The 21,211-nt window shown below is 39.2% G+C and overlaps 1 protein-coding gene across 1 annotated transcript; it reads right to left on the bottom strand.

Moving 5' to 3' along the window:
- Positions 1-16,180: 16,180 nt before the first annotated feature.
- On the bottom strand, positions 16,181-17,657 carry LOC143850430 (uncharacterized). Its single transcript, XM_077359682.1, has 2 exons — positions 17,476-17,657; positions 16,181-17,168 (listed from the first exon to the last, which is right to left on the bottom strand). The coding sequence occupies exons 1-2, from the start codon at positions 17,655-17,657 to the stop codon at positions 16,181-16,183; spliced, it is 1,170 nt and encodes a 389-aa protein (XP_077215797.1).
- Between the last annotated feature and the right edge of the window lie 3,554 nt (positions 17,658-21,211).

The raw sequence follows: 21,211 nt of genomic DNA, 5'->3' as shown, positions 1-21,211 counted from the left end.
ATTTGAGAAAAACTGTATAGTTTAAAATGGATTCTAATATTGATCATTGAGAATTTTTATGGTTATTGTACCGTGTTGCTTTTATGTCGTTAGCCCTTTTTCCTTGCTCTTACGTTGCTACATTTCCCTCCACAGGATTAGTAGAAGAGGGAGCCTTCGCAAACGAAGACATATAAATAAAGCGGGAATGGGGAAATAAATAGAGAGGGTGGGGTGACAGATGGGTCACCTGTCGTTTTATTAAACTCAGTTTAAGTTATTAAATTTCGGGCTGTAATAAATTTTATTTGGAATGCTAGGTCTTTAATTTGGATCAAAGTGAGTTTTAAAATTATGAATGAGTTTTATTATTGTGAATGTTTCCGGTCATTTAAGTTGTTCCTTTCAAAAAAAAAATAATAATAATAATTTCAGGTGATTTTGTCAAATTGGTGTAGCGGCCTGGTTCTGGAAATCGGGTCGTTACAACCTTGGTTCCAATGTGTCTCATCAGTGCAAACCTCTACCATCGTCTTACTAATCTCATCGTGAACAACTGACTCAGCCTGCTCATCAGTAAGATCCATATGTTTCTCAGTATCAATGGGCTCCTCTAATGGTGCTTCAAATGAATCCATTGCTGAAGTAGGCGCCTCAATCTCTCCTCAATCTCTCCAGAATCCTTAACAGAAATCAGATCCTCTATCTGCTCTCTCAACACCTCCTGATGCAATTCCTCTTCACCATTAGTCTCTACTATGTATCATTAGCCTCATCTGTTGGAATAGAAGATGTCTGTGCGAGACTCAGTTGCCTATGTAAATAAGACAAGGTCTTGGTCCACTTTGCCTCACTCGGGGCTCATTGCTCTTGCCTGGCCTTAGCTTCTTGTTTCCACTTCAACCACAACTCCTCAAATTCTTTTTGTTTGGCTTCTTCTTCTTGTCTCCACTTAACCTCTTGCCCCCTTCGTCGAACTTCTGCCTTGTGCCATTGCCAATAGACTGAGGGTGCATAAAGTCTCAAGAAATGGTCTCGAACCTCTTCACATCAAGGAAGAGAAGAGCGGCCCTATTTGTGGTGTTCCTTCAGTAAATTGACCCATGAAAGCTTAGCATCATGCTTCATGGTTTCTCGGACATGCCATATTCTCTCATGATGGTTTCTACTATAGTACTAATGATACTCCTCAAGAGCATCTATCCATCGTACACAAGTGGCCTCACAATCACCATAGGTGCGTGTAACTGGCGTCATAATATGGCACATAAGGTGGAGCCATCGCTGGTGGGTATCAAATTAATATACCAACTCTCAATGCTAGAATCAATGGGGTCATGAGCCACCTCATACCCTAGCCACACAGCTGCCAGGTCTTAATGAACCAGTTAGGACTGCCCAAATCACTCTAGTTAAAGACTTCGTCAAGATTGCACTTTGAAGATTGAATTGTCCTTCTAGCTAGCAGCTATGATGATGTTTGCACCATAGGATTGATTGTCATTCTCCAATCTTTCTTGCAGTCAACCTTACAAAAGTTCAGAAAATGATGAAGGTGGATAAGAATCAGTGCTGCTGGCAGGGCAATTTTGAAGCCTAATCCCAAGCTTTGTCCATTGCTGGGGAAGATGACAATCAGTGGTTGAAATTACAGCAGCGTGAGAGATGTCTTTTGGCTGAAAATCTACCGGATTCTGCCCTTTGCCTGTCCCAAATCAACGGAAAAGACAATGAAGCTTCAAATCTAAAATTTTCTGTAAAGCTGAAACCAAAAATGCACAAAACTCGTTACCCGCTGCATGAGGTTTGTGGGTGATTGCGTGCATCCATAGGGATTAGTCCCATGCTAAAAATGGGATGGGGATACCGTATGTCATAAAAGAAGAAGAAGGAAAATGCACAAAACCTGCCAATCACATGGAATCATAACTGCCAATGCAGACTAGGAAATTATAATGCAATTCTAGAATAAAGAAATGCAGTCCGGCTGATCTTCTCCAACCAACACTTCCAAATTCCCACACGAAGTAACTAATGAAAAAAATCTGCTGCTCTTTCAACGAAGATAGACACTGTGAATTGAGCTAGGCTTCCTGTTCTATTGTAGTTTTGCACTAACCTCTTGTATCTAGATTTTATCAACTAGATTTTAGTTCTTGCATGCAATTCCACTACTAGGCAACAGAATATAAACCTGGAATATTGCAGGAGGTGTATACACACCAGATCTTTATGATTTTAATGCTATAAGAAGTGGAATGGAGCCAGCTAAGTGCAACAGAGAATGAATACACGATTCTGTAGCAGAAATTCCATTACTAATGATTGCTAATTTTGATGCATTCACTAGTGTCGTAAATTTGCCCAAAATTGTATCAATTTGGAATGAACTCTAACTCCAGACAAGGAAAAAATTCTAAAATTCCAGACCCAACTATTCTGTGTGTTCTTAGGATCTGCAAGAAGTAGACAAAACCGTCTTTCATTGAATGGAGAAAACTCTGGAACGACATGGACGAACAGTAAAGGCAGCTTCTGCTTCCTCTTTTCAAATTGAAGTCCTTCGAGCAATACTCACGAACAGGGAGGAAAAACCTCTCTAATCCTTTGCTGAATCCATTTCAGTGACATGCAGAATCATTCACTAGTGATAATTCAAAAAAGAAAAAAAAATCATTAGTGGAAGAAAAGGAAGGCACGAACAGTAATACTTCGAATTTCAGCTTCTTTGTTGTTTTTTCGACCTTCAAGCATAGGAACAGAAATAGGGCAGATCTTTTCGTGTTGGAACGAAAATTCCGTCAGGTATGTGCTCTGGCAACAGATCTTCACATGAGTTCTTTCAAATTGAAGCAGAAGCTGGCATTCCTTGTATTCCATGATTCAGCGAGGTGAGAAAACTCAGTGGAAATTCGTGAAAAAGGACTGAAATTCGTGAAGAAGGCTTAAGATGGGGATAAACGAATAGATTTCATTGTAAATCTATTGGATAGCTGAATTTTGTGGAGAAATGCACACTTCCGTGAATTAAAAGGACAAAACAACATCATGTCACTCATGCTTATCATTGACAAGGAGAAAATGAAGACATGAAGGGAAGAAAACCTAAATGGCGGTATTTTTTGACTTTATTGTTTCAAAAAACACAATTTCACATGCAATTTGTGAATAAACTTGAAGAAATTGATGAATCAAGGAGCAAACAACAAATTGAAACTCGAATTTTCCAACAATTGGAGAAATTTTAGAAAATTTCAAAAATGGAGAGAAATTGATGAAAAAATTGGCAAAAAATTGGGGAATTCGAAATTGGTTGGGAATTTGAGAATTTTTGAGCAATTTCAATTGAAAAATGACAAATGATCCAATGCACTCAAGAAATCAAATATGAAGATTTTGCACAATCACAGGAAGAAATTGAATGGAAATTTGAGTTTCGGATCGCGGAGAAAGTTGAATTTTTCTGGATCTGGCTTTGATGCCAAATTTGATGTAGACTTCTGCGGGAAAACAATTCAAGATTAGAGAGAATGGGAATTCCTTCTCAGATATGAAATTCTATGGTCATGCCTTGAATTTCTTGAAAATGTGTAGAAATTTAGGAAAATGTGATGGAATTTAATAAAGATCAGCTCTGATACTAAATTTGATGTAGACTTTTTGAAGGTCTACTTTTGAAATTGAAAATTGTAACAAGAATTGAGCAACGACAAGCACGAACAAATGATTGAAATGAAAATTCTGCTCAAAAGTCCTAAAACAAGTATGTTGCTGGAAAGTGCAGGAAATGAGCAGAAGATGCAGAAAATTGACTGAAAATAGATGAAGAACAACAAGATAATGATCAAAACAAGAACACAATAATAGAAACTGAAATTTTATTCGATTTTTGATTGAAAAAGAACAAGAAATACTTAGCTTGTCAATGAACTCATGCTAAGAGGAAGAAGAGATCGAAGGCTTCAATGAGTAGGAATTCCTCACATCACACTTTGATCTTCTTACAAGCTTCATCTTCTCCTTCCTCAAGCTTGGGTTACAAATCCTTCTCCCAAAATTAGCCAAAACTCCCTAAATGACTAAATGAGTAGCTCCCTCCTATTTATAAAGGGTTCCCTCTCTTTACATTTAAATCCTTGCTACAAGGCTCCTCAAACTCTCAAATATTCCAAGTGTACCTACACTACTACTAGAGTAGGCCCTTCAAGACCTTGGTCGGGACCCGGTCCTCATGATCGAATCTAATCTCCTATCAACTAACTTTGAGCGTCAGATGTATTAGTGCTTTCTGCAATGGCTCTTCGACAAAAAGCGTCCACCTTGGGGTAATTGGAGCTCTTCAAGCACACGTGTGTTTATTGAAAGTTGAAACACAAACCCTAAATAGGATATGAAGGAAGGATCAAACAAAGAATCCACTCGATCCCCAAACTCAACGTATGTCTGGTTGCCTTGCTTAAATGTATCTTTCCTCCATCCTTTTTGCCGGATCATTGAAAGTGCTTTATTCATCTTAAAAATCTTCTAAAGGACCAATTCCAGCACACCTTGTTGCCCTCTGAGTAATACAACCGAGCCATCATCATATGTTTGTTTATCACAAGCACGTGTTAACCTGAGAAATGATCCTTTAATAGAATCTCGACGGTTAATATCCTCCCAAAATCTGATTTCATTGCCCATATCTATGCTGAATTTAATTCCCTCGTTGGGTTTATTAAAAACCTTGCATATGGATCTCCTTGCATACGGATCTCCATGTGTGAATTTTTCCATGATGAGTTGTTTTCACGTCCATAGCTTCCAAGTCATATTTTGCTGACATCACGCCACCGGAAAGAGCCTCCTTTCTTCCCCATTTCTCAACAGCATTTACCAAGTCAGGCCCAATTCTTTCATTTGAAATTGCCACTTGGTGCAGCAGAAATGAAAATTACAAGTTTTAAACTCAAATTAAAACCCAAAAAAACCCAAGCACATACCCAAATAAAAGCCAATAGATGGACTAGGGTATGGTGCTGTTTACAAGGCAAACAACAAATAAAAGGCTAAAAATCCTTTTATATACTACAGCTTCGGTATGGGCTGAAGTCTTGGTCGACCATCCGCTTAGTGCTTTGAGAGGCACTAGAAGTCTTTCCTTGTCTGTGATGGCCTTTCTGATGTGCGGATTGCCCAAGTTTTGCTTCAACTTTATTGGCTAATGGAAAAGAGTCATTAACAGTCCAAATTTGTTTGGTGGCAAGCTCGTTATGAGTTTGAATTCGAATGCTTCCAACATTGCAAGCAACAAGTTGCTGTTCAGTTCAACTAGGCCAACTCTTCTTAGCTTGAAAAATTCGTATGTACTCTTCCACTCTTCATCTGTACCGGTTCAGCAAAGCTTGTGCATAATTGGCCGATAGAAACCTTTACCTGATCATCTCTTTAATATCGTTGAATTCAGGGTAGTCCTTGTCAACCCCTTGACTGTTGTTGACACCTAATTGATAAAGCTCCCTTACGTTTGGCCTCGACAAACTTGACCTTCTCATCTTCATTCATATCACACCAATCAATAAAATTCTCCTCTCATGAGCCTATCTTAGAAAGTTTATGAGTGAATCGAAAGTTTCTGAGTGAAGCTTTCCATGGAAATCAGCCACATCAACCATGACTCATCTCTTCATCTCAAAAGAATCAATATTCAAAGCAACTCTGCTATCCCAAAAATTCAACTCCAGTAGCATGTTGGTTGAATTTGAGGTCTTTCGCATCAAAGATGTCATCCTATACTTTGGTATGATGAGTTTGGTTTCCAAAATTGCTCCATGCTGATTTTCACCAAAATCGAACCCTTTTTCTACCTCTCCTTTCGTTGGGGCTTGAACTCCACCTTGGACACCTCTCGTTGATTGATGGAATTCTCTAAAGGATTGTCGGCTTTAATATTTTGGCCTTGTTCAATCTTTGATACAAAAGTTGATTCTCATTTATAACTCAATCTATTTTTCTTGTTGACAACTCTGCCTATATTGTTAGGGCATTAATAGTTTCACTAATCGATATTGCCTCTGCCACCACTAAAGTTCTACGACTACTATTTTTCATAGGCATGTTACCAAATAAAGTTCTATGATCAAAATTGTTCTGTTACCACCAAATATATCAATTAAAATTTTTAAAGTTGATTCAAACTCATAAGGATGACCCCCACTTCTTGTGATAAAACAATAAGGACATTAAGTGGCATGCTATGAACACATATGAGTAGGAAATCTCTCTCTCTCTCTCTCTCTCTCTCTCTCTCTCTCTCTCTCTCTCTCTCTCTCTCTCTCTCTCTCTCTCTCTCTCTCTCTCTCTCTCTCTCTTCCTCCTCCATCTCTCTCTCTGCGTCTTCTTTATTGGGTCTTGCAATAGAGAAGTTGAACAACAAAAAAATGTGCATGACATGTTGAACAACTCATCCTATTATTCATTCCAAGAGAGAGCATGAGAGAGGGAGGAAGCAATGTATAGGGCAGACTGTTTCCCTATTCAATTATGTCTGCTGAATCAATTGGTGGGAAAAATATTTGCAGAGGCGTCGTTGGGTGCTATTTATAGAGAGACTGATAAGACACCCCGTGCGATTCTCGGGGAGAACAAAAAAAAGAAGTAAATGTTTATAAAAGAGATTTGGGCAATTTTTCTGATGTAAAACAGCAAAAAAATGAATAGGGAAACTTTCTACATACATACACAGATTATGTAAAAAGAGTTGTTAGTACACTAGAAATATTAGTATTGCCTATGTGGAAAGGACTACGTAGTCATAGATCCAAAAAGGAAAAAAGATGAGACAACTAATATAAGTATCATTTGTTTAAATTTGTGAAAATTTGCATTGTTCTGTGAATGCATTTACATACATCCATAGACTAGTATTTCGGACCCATGCTATGTATGGGTGTAAAATGGTGGGACCACCCCATTGAAGAAAATAGTGCGTCCCATCCTAATGCAGAGGTTTGGGTATAGATGGTGGGCCCACCCTCTCCGAGCAAACAGTGAAAACTTGAATCCAAAAAAACAAAAAAAAATTAAGAAAAACCTTACCTTTTGGGGACTGTCATTTGGATGGCTTTCATGGTGGGAAATTTTGTACAGCCCCCTGTTTCCGAATGAAGAAAAGAGAAAGATACCAAGAAAATGCATGAATTTTCATTTCTTGTAGGAACTGAAAAAAGCCCGGGCTCAGATCACATACGATCTTGGCTCTGCTTATCCTCCGTCGATTATAATCTGGCATGTTTCTTTGTAGGGGAGTGTACATTGATAAATTGAGATATAGAGAAAAATGATGTAGGTTTATAAATTGATGGGGTTTCACCTCAACAATTTTTTTTATCAGGGCCTTTGTGCTAGATTACAATGAATTTAGAGAAAAATGTAGGTTCATCGGATTTCATCTCAACAATTGATTTTTTTACAAGGGCCTACGTGACAGATGACGACCGATATTTATCTGCCAATTTTTGTTTCTTATGAATTCACAAAATATAACCATAACAAATAAATATTGTGTTATAAGGAGAGATAAAAGCAAACATTAGCAGAGGGACTCGGTTGCCTAGACTAAACTCTACTGATTCATGTGCAAACATGGTTTTAGGGAGGCTGTAACTAATCATAATTCCTGCCCGTAATGGCCCAGCCGCAAGCATAGGGTTGCAGCAGGTTGGGTTATGGCTGGGCGGAGGGGACATATGATATTGGACTGCCTGCTAGTGGAGAGCACATAGAATAATAAAAAACAAAGACCATTCCGTGAATAGGAAGTGGGAAAAGAAGGAGAATAAGAGGAAGAGGCAAGAAGGAAGGAGAGAGAGAGAGAGAGAGAGAGAACCTTTGGAAATGGAAACAAATCGGCGATTTATTTGGCTAAAATCAATTATTAATCCAACTGTGCGCATTTAGAGATTTACGGGGAATGTTTCCTATTCTCCAATTGGTAACATTTCCTAATCTTGTAGGATGTTTAGAGAGATTAAAGCCAAATGTTTCCAATTATTAATGTTTCCTATTAATAGTGGCAACCAAATTAGTTGCGCCAAACTTAAAACCTCAATTTAAATGAATTATTAGGGTATCTCATTTAGATAAATCCCAAAATATTGGGGCATTTTCTTTTTTAACGGAAAAACCGTATTGATAGCGTGAAATTGGATTTTGTGGAAGATCTTAAAAGTGGCAACGAAATTAAGAGCGGCAAATTCAATTTTGTGGAGGCGGTAGGAGAAAAACTTTTCCAAAAAACATTTTCTTGGAAAAGACGAATGACAAACTAAAAGAAACATACTTAGTATATATTATGAGAAAACGGTTCCTACACATATGTGTAGATAAGTTATCTACACACTAGCTTAAAATACAGTGGGGGCCACATTATTTGGGTGATCCAAACCATTCATTTTTAAGGTCCTCACATAGATAGGGTGTCCACAAAAAATCAGATCCATAGGATCATCCTAACAATTCGAACTGTGGAGGCAAAAAATGGACTAATTTGTGAAGGTTTAAAGACATCCATTTTACCTCCACAAATCGTAGGATTGGGATGATCCTATGGATCTAATTTTTTGTAGACACCCTATCTATGTGAGGGCCTCTAAAATGGATGGCTTGGATCACCCAAACAATGTGGCCCCCCACTGTATTTTAAGCTAGTGTGTAGAGAACTCTCTACACATATGTGTAGGAACCGTTCTCTCATATATTATAGATAGATGGACCATAAGTGCAGACTTATGATACTAGGTGAATAACTCCAAGTAGTAACGCTCCTTTACCAATGGTACATATCAACATAGGTAATTTGACTATTGACTGGCTCAGTATAGTATTTTTGACGAAACAATGATATAGGGAACTAATCAAATAAAAAGATAACTGGGGAGTAAAAGATTCGATCCAAACCACAAATAATGACAAGTTACTTATATCCAGTGATAAAAATAGCTTCAATTTATCTGTACATTGCATGGGTTGGTTGGATAGTGAATTTTTAACCTATCTCAATGAAATCAAGATCTAAAAAGCCAACCATATAAAAAAATAAAATAAATAAAATGATCTCAAATAACCATGACTCAATTGTTCAGATTGACATTATCCTTTTAGAAGTTGCTGCTCGACTAAGAAATCCACAATTGGAGTTTAGAAATTAAGTCCACTTTACACTTTGATTACAATGCAATCATGGGTACCTTTTTGGAACATGTATGTATTGTCTACTGTTTTGAAGAAGCAGACCCTCCACTTCCATGGCCCCATGTTTGTAAAGTTGTGTAGAATTAGAGTTAGACGCCTTTGCATGTTGAAATCACCTTTCGGACGTAAAACAAATACAAAAATGGCTAATATATCAACTATAATGAGATTAGACATGAGAAGGAATTCAGAAAAAGAATGTTTAGAAGTGAAGAAAATAGGTACTAAAATGAGTTTATATAGGTACTAAAATAGGTACTTAAATGGATTTCATAAGCTTGTCATAATCTTGGAGCAAGATTATGAAGTTTTTTTATTAATTACAACAAGAGGCATAAGGGAAGGAACTCTGTATCAGGCTGTGTCCCATGGCAAGAGATTTACGTCATGGGCTTGGTCCATGTTACACGAAATCTTCTGAATGGGTCAAAGTACCTGTGCGACACATGTCGGATTCCAATTCTTTCTGACACTTCTAGATTTCTTTTATCTGTTTTTTTTTTCAAGATGTTACTACCAGAATTTTACAATTACCGTGTGTTATTCAGTTTTATCCATCCTTATAGTAATTTTTTATATGGAAATAAAATCTAGCCTTCACTTAACATATTTAAATTTTCAATATATTGCTTGTTCAAAGCATAGTATTATGTAATAAAAATGTAAATTTGAGAATTGATTGAAGTATTGGTGAATCCATGAATCTTTCTTTTTGAGTTTGTTGAATCCGACACTCATTCACGTACTGTTGCAACATGGGCCTTGATCCTTTGGAGAGGCTCGGGAAAAAGAACTACCATTGATCATCATGTTTGGATTTGTGTGGCGGCACCTTAAAAGAACACTTAATAATTTAAGTAGATGTCAGCCTCTCTTTTGCCTCGAGCTTTGCAATTGAACATGCCTTGGTTGAAGGAAAATTTAGATGCTTCTTGATACACCTACATTCCCTTATTGATATGTTGTCGGTGATCGCCACCTTCGAGATTACAATAGGGAAAGATACCCCTTACATGATATTGTGAGGGGCTGTTTAGATTGGCTTCTCAGGACTGTGTCACTCATATTCGGAATATGGTGATTCTCATCTTCATGATTCTGAAGGAGTAGGAGGGTTCGAATTCTGAAATGGCGGGATTAGCTTATTCAAAAGCAGATCTAAAACCCCTAATGCATGCTGTATAAAAGCATTTTGGATGACAATTGAAGTGGCCCCGCCAAGTCCAATTGGATTTGGATTGAAAATGTTAAAAAGTGTTGGCGGGCGAAATTTACTCGCGCCGTGAGTCGATCTACTCGCCTAGCTGTACCGTCTGTACGGTCATTCACCCGAGCGGTGGCTTCTTGGTGCAGAGAAGCGATGACATAACCCTTGCGAGCTTGGTCATGCACATATGTGAGATAACTGTGGATTGCAAACCTTCCAAATACTCCATGAGCGATTTGGAAGATATGTTGATTCTGAAGTGGAACGAAACGTCGATATTTGCAGGTGACATTGGGACAGACCTCTCACAATGCAGTGCAAGCCCCGCAGTTTGCAACTACTGCTGTATCAACTATCTCTGCTTGTCTTGGCATTCTGAGATAGAAAAATAAATAGGTTTTAATTTGAAGGAAGTGTAAAAGTGAAGGAGAAATCAGAAAACGAAGGGCATAGTTGAAAACAGTGTTAGGATAACAAGGGTTTTGTGGAAGAGAGAATCGGAGAGAATCACTAACATACTATAATCCAACACCCACAACCCATGAGAGAATCAGCTTGAGATTTGCGGATTAGGGATTAGGGTTTAGATCATAGTTACCAGGTGGGAAATGAATTCGGGAAACGAAACGTGAAACAGAAATGGGAAACGCATGAAAAAAAATACAGGGGAAACGAGAAACGAGAAAACAATAGAAAATCGTATGAGAAATGTCTTAGGAAACGCATTATGAGTGTTTCAGAAACGATAGAAAAAAAAACAAATGAAAGTTCCACACATGATTTCTCTATTTGATTTTTCTATTTTTTTACAACAATATATGCTATTGTTTTCTATTTTAATATCTATTCCACAATTTTTATGTGTTTTTTCCAAAATGATTTTCGTAAGTTTCACACATGTTTCCTACACGTTTCACATGTGTTTTTTTTTTTTTTCTTTTTTTTCTTGAATGGTAGCAAAAGGTTTAACATGCTTTTTTTACAAGTGTTGCGTTGCGTACATTTATCACGCGTTTACACATGGTTTACATAAGTTTCTCATATGTTTCCCATGCATTTCAGAAACATTTCTCCAGTTTTGTATCATGTTTTGGAAACGTTTCTAAAACGCGTTTCTCGCATTTTAGGGGAAACGGGTTTCCCACCAGCAAGAAACGTGTTTTAGGGGAAACGGGTTTCCCACCCGCCTAAGGAGTTTCCGGCAACTATGGTTTAGATGCATAGAGAGAGAGGTACCTGTCTTCCCCTTGTTAAATCGCCCGCGGCTAGGGGTGGACATGGTTCCGTTCGGTTCGGTTTTGGGCTAAACCCAGAACCGAACCATATATAATCGGTTCCCTGAAATTGGAACCAGAACCGAACCATATATGTATGGAACAGAACCGAACCAGAACCATATATAATCGGTTCGGTTCGGTTCGGTTCTGGGTTTACCCAACCTTCACCAATGGCCCTGTAACCCCTGTTTAGTGCTTAGTAGATGTCCATTCTGCTAAAATTCTACATGTGTCATGCGACAAGGCGCAAACCATAGTAACAGTAATAGTAGTGGGCTAGTAACAGCCTGGGTGATATTTATTGTTTTTGGTCGTCATTTTACATTTGATTAAGGCATGAAAAAGCAGAAAATGAACGGTTTGGATATTCCTATGAAGTGGGCCAACAAATGAACGGTTTGGATATTCCTATGAAGTGGGCCGTACATTACTTTTTTGAAAATACTAGATTTTAGGGCCACACCCCACACCCTATAAAATCTCGTGGAAATGATATTTCCATCCCCTGCATGAATTAAAACTTATAAGGGAGTGAATTAAAATGGGCGTGGGGTGATTTTATCAAATGAGGAGGTATGGAACTTAAGGACTTACGGTGAGGGTCGGTTCTCGGTTCCGGAATCCCAAACCCAGAACCGAACCGAATTTGCACCGGTTCCCGGATTTCGGAACCGGAACCGAACCATATAGAAATGGAACCGAACCGAACCGAACCATATCTGCCGGTTCGGTTCAGTTCCTCGGTTCGAACCGGAACCATGTCCACCCCTACCCGCGGCCATAGAGAGAGACAGAGAAGAACAGAGTTCTCGTGATCCGCCGATCTTCTTTTGAATCTAGTAGGGAGGTCTAGTGAGTTCTACCTCCTACTTGATTCTAGCTACCTCCATTCACTAGACCTCCCTACTCGATGCAAATTGCGGGGCTTGCCCTACATTGCGAGAGGTCTATTCCAACGCCACCTGTAGATACCGACGTTTTGTTTATTTCAAAATCTTCATATCTTCCAAATCGCTCATGGAGTATTCAGATGATTTGCGATCGACAGTCATTTCACATATGTGCATAACCGAACTTGCAAGGGTTATGTCGTCGCTTCTCTGCACGAAGAAGCCACCGCCCTGGTGAATGACCACACACAGTATGGCTAGACAAGTCGATCGACTCACGGCGCAAGTAAGTTTCGCCCTCCAACACTTTTTAACATTTTCAATCCAAATCTTATTGGACTTGGCGGGGCCGCTCCAGTTGTCATCCAGAATGCTTTTATACAGCATGCATTAGGGGTTTTAGATCTGCCTTTAAATGAGCCAATCCCGTCATTTCATAATCCGAACCCTCCCATGTCGGAGGAAGTCGTCGATTTCATCAACGCACTCCTTCAGAATCATGAAGATGAGAATCATCATATTCCGAATATGAGTGACACTGTCCGGAAATTTTATAGTCTACTGCTCCCAGGGCCCTTTTTTGGTTTTCATCAAATGTACAAAAGTGGATACATCTCGGTGATAGTTTCCATGGATACTTTCAAACTAAATTGAAGAGTCTTGATCAAATTTCTCATGGACAATTATCTTTTTCTTTATAGAGAGAGAGATGCAAACTTGGAATCTGATTCATTAGCAAAAACTGGGGTCGATAAGTGGGTTTTGATTGCGAGTTACCATTCTCCAATGGATGAGGATGGGATGAGTTTTCTTTCGTTTCTTTCTCTTTCCTTGTTAATTGTCTTAGTCACTCTGTGTAGTTTGTCTTCTTTTTTTTTGAATTGAACCTTGATGTTAAAGCTAAAACGGAGAGAGAGAGGGGGGGATATCATCTCCCTTATTGCTGTTATTATTAGGGATACGCATGTGCTTGTCTTAAAATTAGGCATTTTTTTTCAAATCATGTCATTTATCTTATTTTATTTGCTTTTACTGTTTTACAGAGGACAAACTGACACTGTTGCACACCTAAAGTTGAAGTGGGCAATACCATTTCACTATTATTACAGTTACGCTATCAGCTGTTATCTATATGTGTGTGTGTGTGTGTGTGTGTGTGTGTGTATTATCACAATGGTGAAAAAAGGAATGCATGCATCTGCGTAAATAAATGTGTCTACTAAAATAATTTTATGATGACTGAAAAAACCACCAGAAAGTCTAGACGTCTGGTGACTCTGGTCTTTGTAATCTTCAATTTAGGAGTTGTTTTGTCAGTTCTTTCAATATCTCAATATCTGGAACTTGTTTTGATAGAGATTTGCTGTTGTGTATCTATATCAGTAAATGTACATTTACTTGACAGAAGTTATCAAGCAATAATTTATTGGCTACCAATTTCAAAAAATTATCATTAAGCAATAATTAGTTGTTATTTTCTCATGATGTTTGATTTTCGACTAACCAAGACTATCTCCAAAGCTAATATCTAGTGATCCCAAAATTGTTTCATTATTTTCATTCGCCATTACACAGGCTTATGTAACTATTTTTTTTTATAGTTTACCTAATTAGTGAGTTGTTTACATGAACTATTTAATGGTTTCTCATGTATCGATTGCAATGTAGGATAGTGATAAAGCCAAGAGAGCATTTGTAAAGGGTTGCTTGTTGTTTCGTTCTCTATTGGTGATTCAGCTGAGTTCTTATATGGATTTGAATATTTGATAGACATGTGAATTAGGCAAAGAAGGTACTATTAGAGTCAGGTGATGTTATAATATTTGGTGGTGAGTATATTTCATGGTGTTTCACACATTCTCCTGCTTACCGCACCAAGGCGCTTACTTCAAGAAACAAATCTGCTTCCTGGACGTCTCAATCTGACTTTCAGACGGTATTAATGTCTGGTCACCTTTTTTTTTCTCATTTGGCCATCTGCTCAACTGTTTCCTCTTTGCATTATTGATGAATATGTTTCCATGCAGTCAAATTTGATTTTTTGGGTTTGTGATATGCCACTTTAGTGCAAAAAATAACCCATCCAATTTCCTGAATCCTGTAGCGGTATGAACTGACTCCACATTTGACATGATTTTGACATCCACATTCTATGCAAAGAAATGTCACTTTATCTATGATTTAGCTGGCACTTGGAATTTATTGTCGACACGTGTCGTGCCGTGTCCGACACGACAGGCATTTCCACGCATGTCGACACTCCTTTGGTCACTTTTAAATGTATTGCTAGGAGTGTTAGCCACGTATTTGTGTAATAATCAATCACTTTTTGTATATGTATGTATCACCATTTCTAGATTTTAGATGTTGCCATGTCAGACAACTCATATCCTTGTCGAAACTCGACACACGACTTATCGACAGATTATGATTATATATACTTTCTATTTTAGTCGTATCCCCATTTCTAAATTTTGGGCGTTTGCTGTGTTCGACACTTCGTGTCAGTGACGACACGCGACACTCGTGTCCGTGTCCACAAATCATAACACTTTATCCACTTTGTGAAAAGAAAAAGTGTTTGTGAATTGAAATCAGTTTTGTTAGTAATAGTTTTTCTATGGTATTCGAATAAATGTTCTTGTTTCCTCCTTTTATTATTATTGCTTTATCATTTTGGGAGAAAATTGGCAGTGTGTGTGCTACCTTTTCTGTTGACCCCTACCTCCCTTTGTGAAAGCCAAGGACCTGCCTGGGAAAATATGGGATCCACGTGATTTATGTCTGTTGGAAATGGTCGTCCACTCTTGGGTAGCCTTTCTTTAAGGATAATTTAGTGTTCTGTATATTGATTGATATATGTCAGTTGTACTCATTATATGTTAGAATAAATAAACAATTTCTCCATTCACATCATAAAAAAGTCTTTATTTCTCTTTATCTATTCATGGGTTAAGGATTTTTTACATGGGATCAGAGCATAGGCATTATGTGCACGATGGTAGGAATGTAGGATATATGATCATGGAAAGAGGTTTCCCATTTGTTTCTACTATATTTCTTTGACCTATCTCTTTTTCATTCACTCATCGTGTTTTTCTCAAACCCTAGTCCTTTATTTTTCTATTCCTGGTGTCCCTTTCTTCTCATTCAAGTTTTTCAAATACTCTCTCTCTCTCTCTCTCTCTCTCTCTCTCTCCGTTCTTTATTTTCCTCATTATTATTCTCTAGGATTTTCTAGATTTCTAGATTTCCCTTCTTCTGGTTGAGTTCACTTCCTTTCTTGGTGTCAGTCAACACAACTTAAGTTAGGCTCATTTTAGAATCCAACCTAATGAGGTCTTAACATAAGATAGGGCCTCCTTATAGTAGGTGCATTTTTACATTTCTCTAACTATATTTATTCTCTTTTTTTTTTTTTGATGGGCAAGCTGGGGTTAGACAGACCCCGACCAGATTTATTAATAGAATAAAAGATACAGATTCAAATCCAACCCCATAATTGGGGCAGAGGACAACAAAATGCAGGATAACATATGGGGAGGCCTATAGCCCTACATGGAGGGAGATACAAATTACCAGAGAAATTCATTATACTAAGATCTCAAGAAAATCGTTCCTTCCCTATCCTCATGAATCAGATCCATCAGGATGGGGGTAATGAGGAGAGGGATGATGTCTATTCCCTTGCAGGGACGCAATCTCTTGGAGGGATAGTCTGCTGGCGCTTTGCTTTCTCTCCAGCAGTGAGTAACTCTCCAAGATTCGAAAGAGTTCAGAACTCTCCTTATTTCAGATATAACATGGGTGGATTTCCAGGGAGCATCAATTTTTTTGTTCAGAATGTCAACTGCGATGAGGGAGTCGGCTTCTATCCAAATCTTGGAAACTTGTTTACTGAGAGCGAGCAGAGTTCCCATTAGAATTGCTTGGAGCTCGAGGAGATAAACTTCATCTTTTGAAGTTTCAACCGAAAACAGAGCATGAATCATACCATTGGAGTCACGAATCAGACCACCTATTCCAGTGCCGAAGTCCTCCAAAGATGCATCAGAATTCAGCTTGAATTCTCCTATACCCGGTTTAGTCCAACAACTGTACTTGATTTCGGGAACATCATGTTGAAATTTGTATCCAAACAATCTAGCAGTTTTGATGTTTTCAATTTGCAAATTATCAGAGAGGTTCAGGCTATTGATTTTTGTACAGACTTCCTGGAGAATTTCTCGAAGAATTTGAGTCTTATGCTTGACTTTTCCTTCAAAAATCCTCAGATTTCGCTCTTTCCAGATGTGGTAGATAGTAGCTTGGAAGCTAAGGTATAATGCCCTGCATCTTTGCCCTTTCCCTTTGAAATTTTCACGGATCCACTTTTCCTCCTCGACTAGGGAGTTCTTCGGCTTGCGTCTAAATCCGATTCTCCACAAGAGAGATCTCCAAATCCATGCAGAGATCCCACATTTGAAGAATAGGTGATTAATGAATTCGGAATCAGAGGAGCATAAAACACACCTTCTATCCACCGATGATGGAAGGAAAGTGAGCCTATCCTTTGTGCTCATTTTGTTCTGAATGGCTTTCCAACTGACAATTGCATGTTTCGGGATTACACCTTTAAACCAGATCGAAGGAGCCCAGATGGCTTTTGGCGCTTGTTTTCATTTAGCAATAATAGGCACATGTTTTCATTCCTTCTCAAATTTTTTTTATTTTTAAAGTTAACATATTTTCATTGATACCATGAACATTACATTGGGGACCATGAGTCCCAACTGGCGTTATATAGTATCGAATAAAGCTGGCCAAGGCATACCCTAAGCTAGAAATACTGAACAAAAACAACAAAAATCTGGATCCTTTCTTCCTACACCATGCCATGGGCGGGTCTTACACTACAATCATTCCAAAAAGAAGCTTTCCCCGACCATGCCCTGCCATCTGCCCTGCACTACGATCATTCCAACCTACATCCATCGTCTTTCTCAACCAACCTAAAAAAAACTCCAACACTTCTTTAGCAGCAACACCACCACGTTCCTTTACTAATAGCAGAGTAGAACTTTCAGGCGACATTGCCTCGACAATCGAAAGACCATGGTCTCTCAAGCTATTGAAGATCTAATACTTTCCTCGGCGCACCTGGAATTTGACATTATATGGGACATTTACTCCTGCTATCTCGCCAATCCACCATTGTAAAACTCTACCTTAACACCGACCATCAGAACTAAAACCAACTCCATGGATTCCACAAACTATACAACAAAACCCCGCTTCCCCTTTGAACATCCCTTTTTCCTTCCCCACTTCACTAATAGTAAATAACGACAAACATAACCATATCTAAACTCAGCACTTCATTGGAGACAAATGTTTGTAACCCTTAGATCCCCCACTTCCTCTTAACAAAAGACCTCTCCCACCCTGGATGTCTTGCCAGCCAGATTAACCTCCTCGACCACCAACTTTGCCATCTTGTCCTTCCAACATGGCGATCGTGATTTCAATTTCTTTTGTCCAACCCCCTCTCGACTTAAGACCGATTGGTCCTTTTCAACGGGGTATCTCCAGCTCTGACCCACTGGAATAAAACGACCTTTTCTTCGCTTCAACTCACTGTTGTGGGGCCAACTCCTTACCTTGGTGATCAGTCCCCCTCTTAGTTTAGGAGTGGAGCCACCCGGATAGTTTTTAGAGAGCCCATGAATCTACTCGATTTTGATTTTAGACCTATTTTTTTCTGATTCGAGTAATCCTTTTTTCCCTTACGCCATGTCCTTAGCTGCGGGGTAGGTTCCACGTGTCCTTCTTTTACATTTTCAAACGGTCCCAAGTTACTTCTAGCAGTGAGTGGGCCATACGACTGAATATGCCCGTTTTTTGAATTATGCCTGGCCGCCTGTTTCTCCAAATTTGAACTCGACTGGTGGGGCCCATTTGGAATATTTGGAGCCCTGCTTTTCAAACAATGTCTAATGAGAGTTTGATCAATGGTTGAAGATTTTCCTTTAGCCGCATCCAGATCAACGGTAGGGATTTGCCTTAGCTTTGGGCCCTAAACCTGCTTGATGGAGCTACGAGTACCCGCCGGATCAACATCCCGACGCGAGTTGGAATAGAGGGGCGCCATTTCCGGTTTAAGGAATTCCGCCGACCCATCTCTTTCCTCCCGCCGGGATGTTATTCACATTTCTTCCAATCTCACAGATTCAGGCAATTTCACTTCGTTGGTTTGATTCTCCTGGATTTTGACTCCAATGGTGAACCAACAGCTTTGGACTTGGAGACAAACAAATGACCTCTACAAATTCCACTCTGTTGTGAATATTTTTGTCGATGCAAATCTCATACAGTGACCATGATTTCCTTCCATTTTGGTCTCCAACACTGACCCAAAAATTTTCCCCAAGGCTTCAATCGTCGATATTGCCCACGCATGAAGAGGGATTCCGTGGAAATTGACCTTAGATTGCTCCCTCCCCCTTGTTGGTAACCTGGGCTCCACGCATCAAAAGAGGGGAGATAGTGACCAAGGGTTTGTCCTCCCTTCATCACTATCATGGAAGCCAGCTCCGTAGACTCAAACATCAAGAGAACCTTGTTGTTGCTAAGGAGACAAGGTTGCGTCAAGGATGGTATATCCCAGAACCATTTAGCCCATCGCCAAAGGTCTTCTAAATCCCATTCTTCCACCTTCATCCTGCCTATTAGACATGCATCTAGAATTTGTCTACGATCATCCACCTCCTTACCAGTAATTGAAATTACTGGGACTCCTCCTTCGTCACGAACTTGAATTTCACCTGAGTCAGGACACCATCCTACCACATCCTCGGGCAATTCCTTCAGATTTGGGACCTTCGGAGCAGTGACCTTAATATTCAGGTTTTGACACCATCGACATAGGTGTCTCCTTCTAAATTTGAGGTAACCACAACTTTTATAGATCCAATCTCCCGGTAGCAAGAACATCTCTCCGATCCACCAAGCCACTTGCTTGTCCCCTACTGAGAATAGCAGATCCCTTTGTAATACTTCGCCCAAACAATGATTGAGCTCTTCTCACGAAGGGCGTGGATAGCAATGACTAGATCCTTGAGATTTGCCGAAGAAGATTGGGTAGGATTCCACCAGGAAGGGGATGATTCAAATCAGATCTAGGATTTATGGAATAATAAGAATGAAAATGGGTTAGATCTAGGGTGGTAGGGTTAGATCTAGGTAAGAGAAAACCAAATCTAGGGTTTGTTTGGAGTAACAGAGATATGAATCAGTTAGATCTGGGTTTAGAGATTGAAGAAATGGGTTAGAGTTTCAGATCAGGGTTAGGGATGGCCAGATCTGGATCCAAGATGGTCAGATCCATATATAGATTGGTTGGAAAAAGGGTTGGGGTTGAGAAGAAGGGTTTAAGGGATTAGCTGAGGAAGGAGATGATGGTAACTATGGAGCCGCGGATTGACCAAAACTCCGGCAAGCTCGCCGGGGAAGGAGGCAAAAGGGGCCTTCCACTATTTGTTGATTGACTGGATGATCATAAGCCCTAGATCATTGTAGCCTAGTTCAGGGTTCTCTGCAAGGGCCTGGGCTTTTTTTAGGTTTCCACTATTTTTTTCACTTCCCGTTCCTTCTCAAAATTCTGAAAGTTTGAAAACCTTTAACCAAGCCTATTCATATGATTGGGTCTCTCTTGCCCATTTCTCTTCTCCTTTTCCCTTTATTTTTAATCTCCTTTGTTAGTATTTCCTCAGATATAAAAAGAAAAGAAAAATCAGAAATCCTTAACTATTAGAATTGAGGGTTCTTCTATCTTTTCAGTATTCATCTTCTCTCTTCTTTACCATGGAAACATCCTCCTCTTTGTTCCCTTCTTCCCTCGTTGTCTTCCTTTTCGTTGATCCCTCGCCTAGTCATTATCAAATTCTTAAAACAGATCCCTCGCCTAGTCAGTATCAAATTCGAGAGGTGTGTGTTTCGGATTTTTCTTTGGGTACCTCAAATAGGTAGGTGCCTGATCCTATGAGTTTAGTTTTCAGGCCAAATGCTATTCCTCATTTTCTTCTAGCCCAGTCCTCCAAAATTTCCATCTCCATTTATATCCATTTAATTCTTTATTCAAGCAATGCTTCAGAAGTCTTCATTTCATCTCCACCATTTTTATTTCATTATTATCTTCGGTTCCTCATTTTTCATTGACATGGTGACAATGCCGCCTCTATTCTTTTTTATTTGCTACCTGGCTGTTCTAAACTGATAGGTAACATGAGAGAAACGAACAAAACTTGTGAAGTTGCGGGTGGTATTCGAACCATATTTTCAAAACTCCCCCACGTCATCATGGACTCGCCCGAGTCAACTCCCTTCTCCCCTGGCCGTGTTCCGCTTTTTGCATTACGAAGTTAATAAAAACTCCTTTGACTCTCCCTGATTTATGACCGCATCAATCGAGTACTCGACTGTGTTGTTCCGAGTTGACTAGGATTTTCTTCGGACGGGTTTTGACCCACATTCGCGTTTTGAAACACTGTTTTGAACCACAATAATGAGCAGGGGTCAGCATTAAAGGAGGAGAGAAGCTTTCGAAAGAAATGGCTTACAACCCGTCTATGGCAGATTTAAAAAAAGTT

The sequence above is a fragment of the Tasmannia lanceolata genome, unplaced genomic scaffold, assembly GCF_043159265.1.
Source record: "Tasmannia lanceolata isolate RefF3 unplaced genomic scaffold, GAP_Taslan_0.1 ptg000018l, whole genome shotgun sequence".
Classification (NCBI taxonomy): Eukaryota; Viridiplantae; Streptophyta; class Magnoliopsida; order Canellales; family Winteraceae; genus Tasmannia; species Tasmannia lanceolata.
This window is presented reverse-complemented; position numbering and strand designations above follow the sequence as displayed.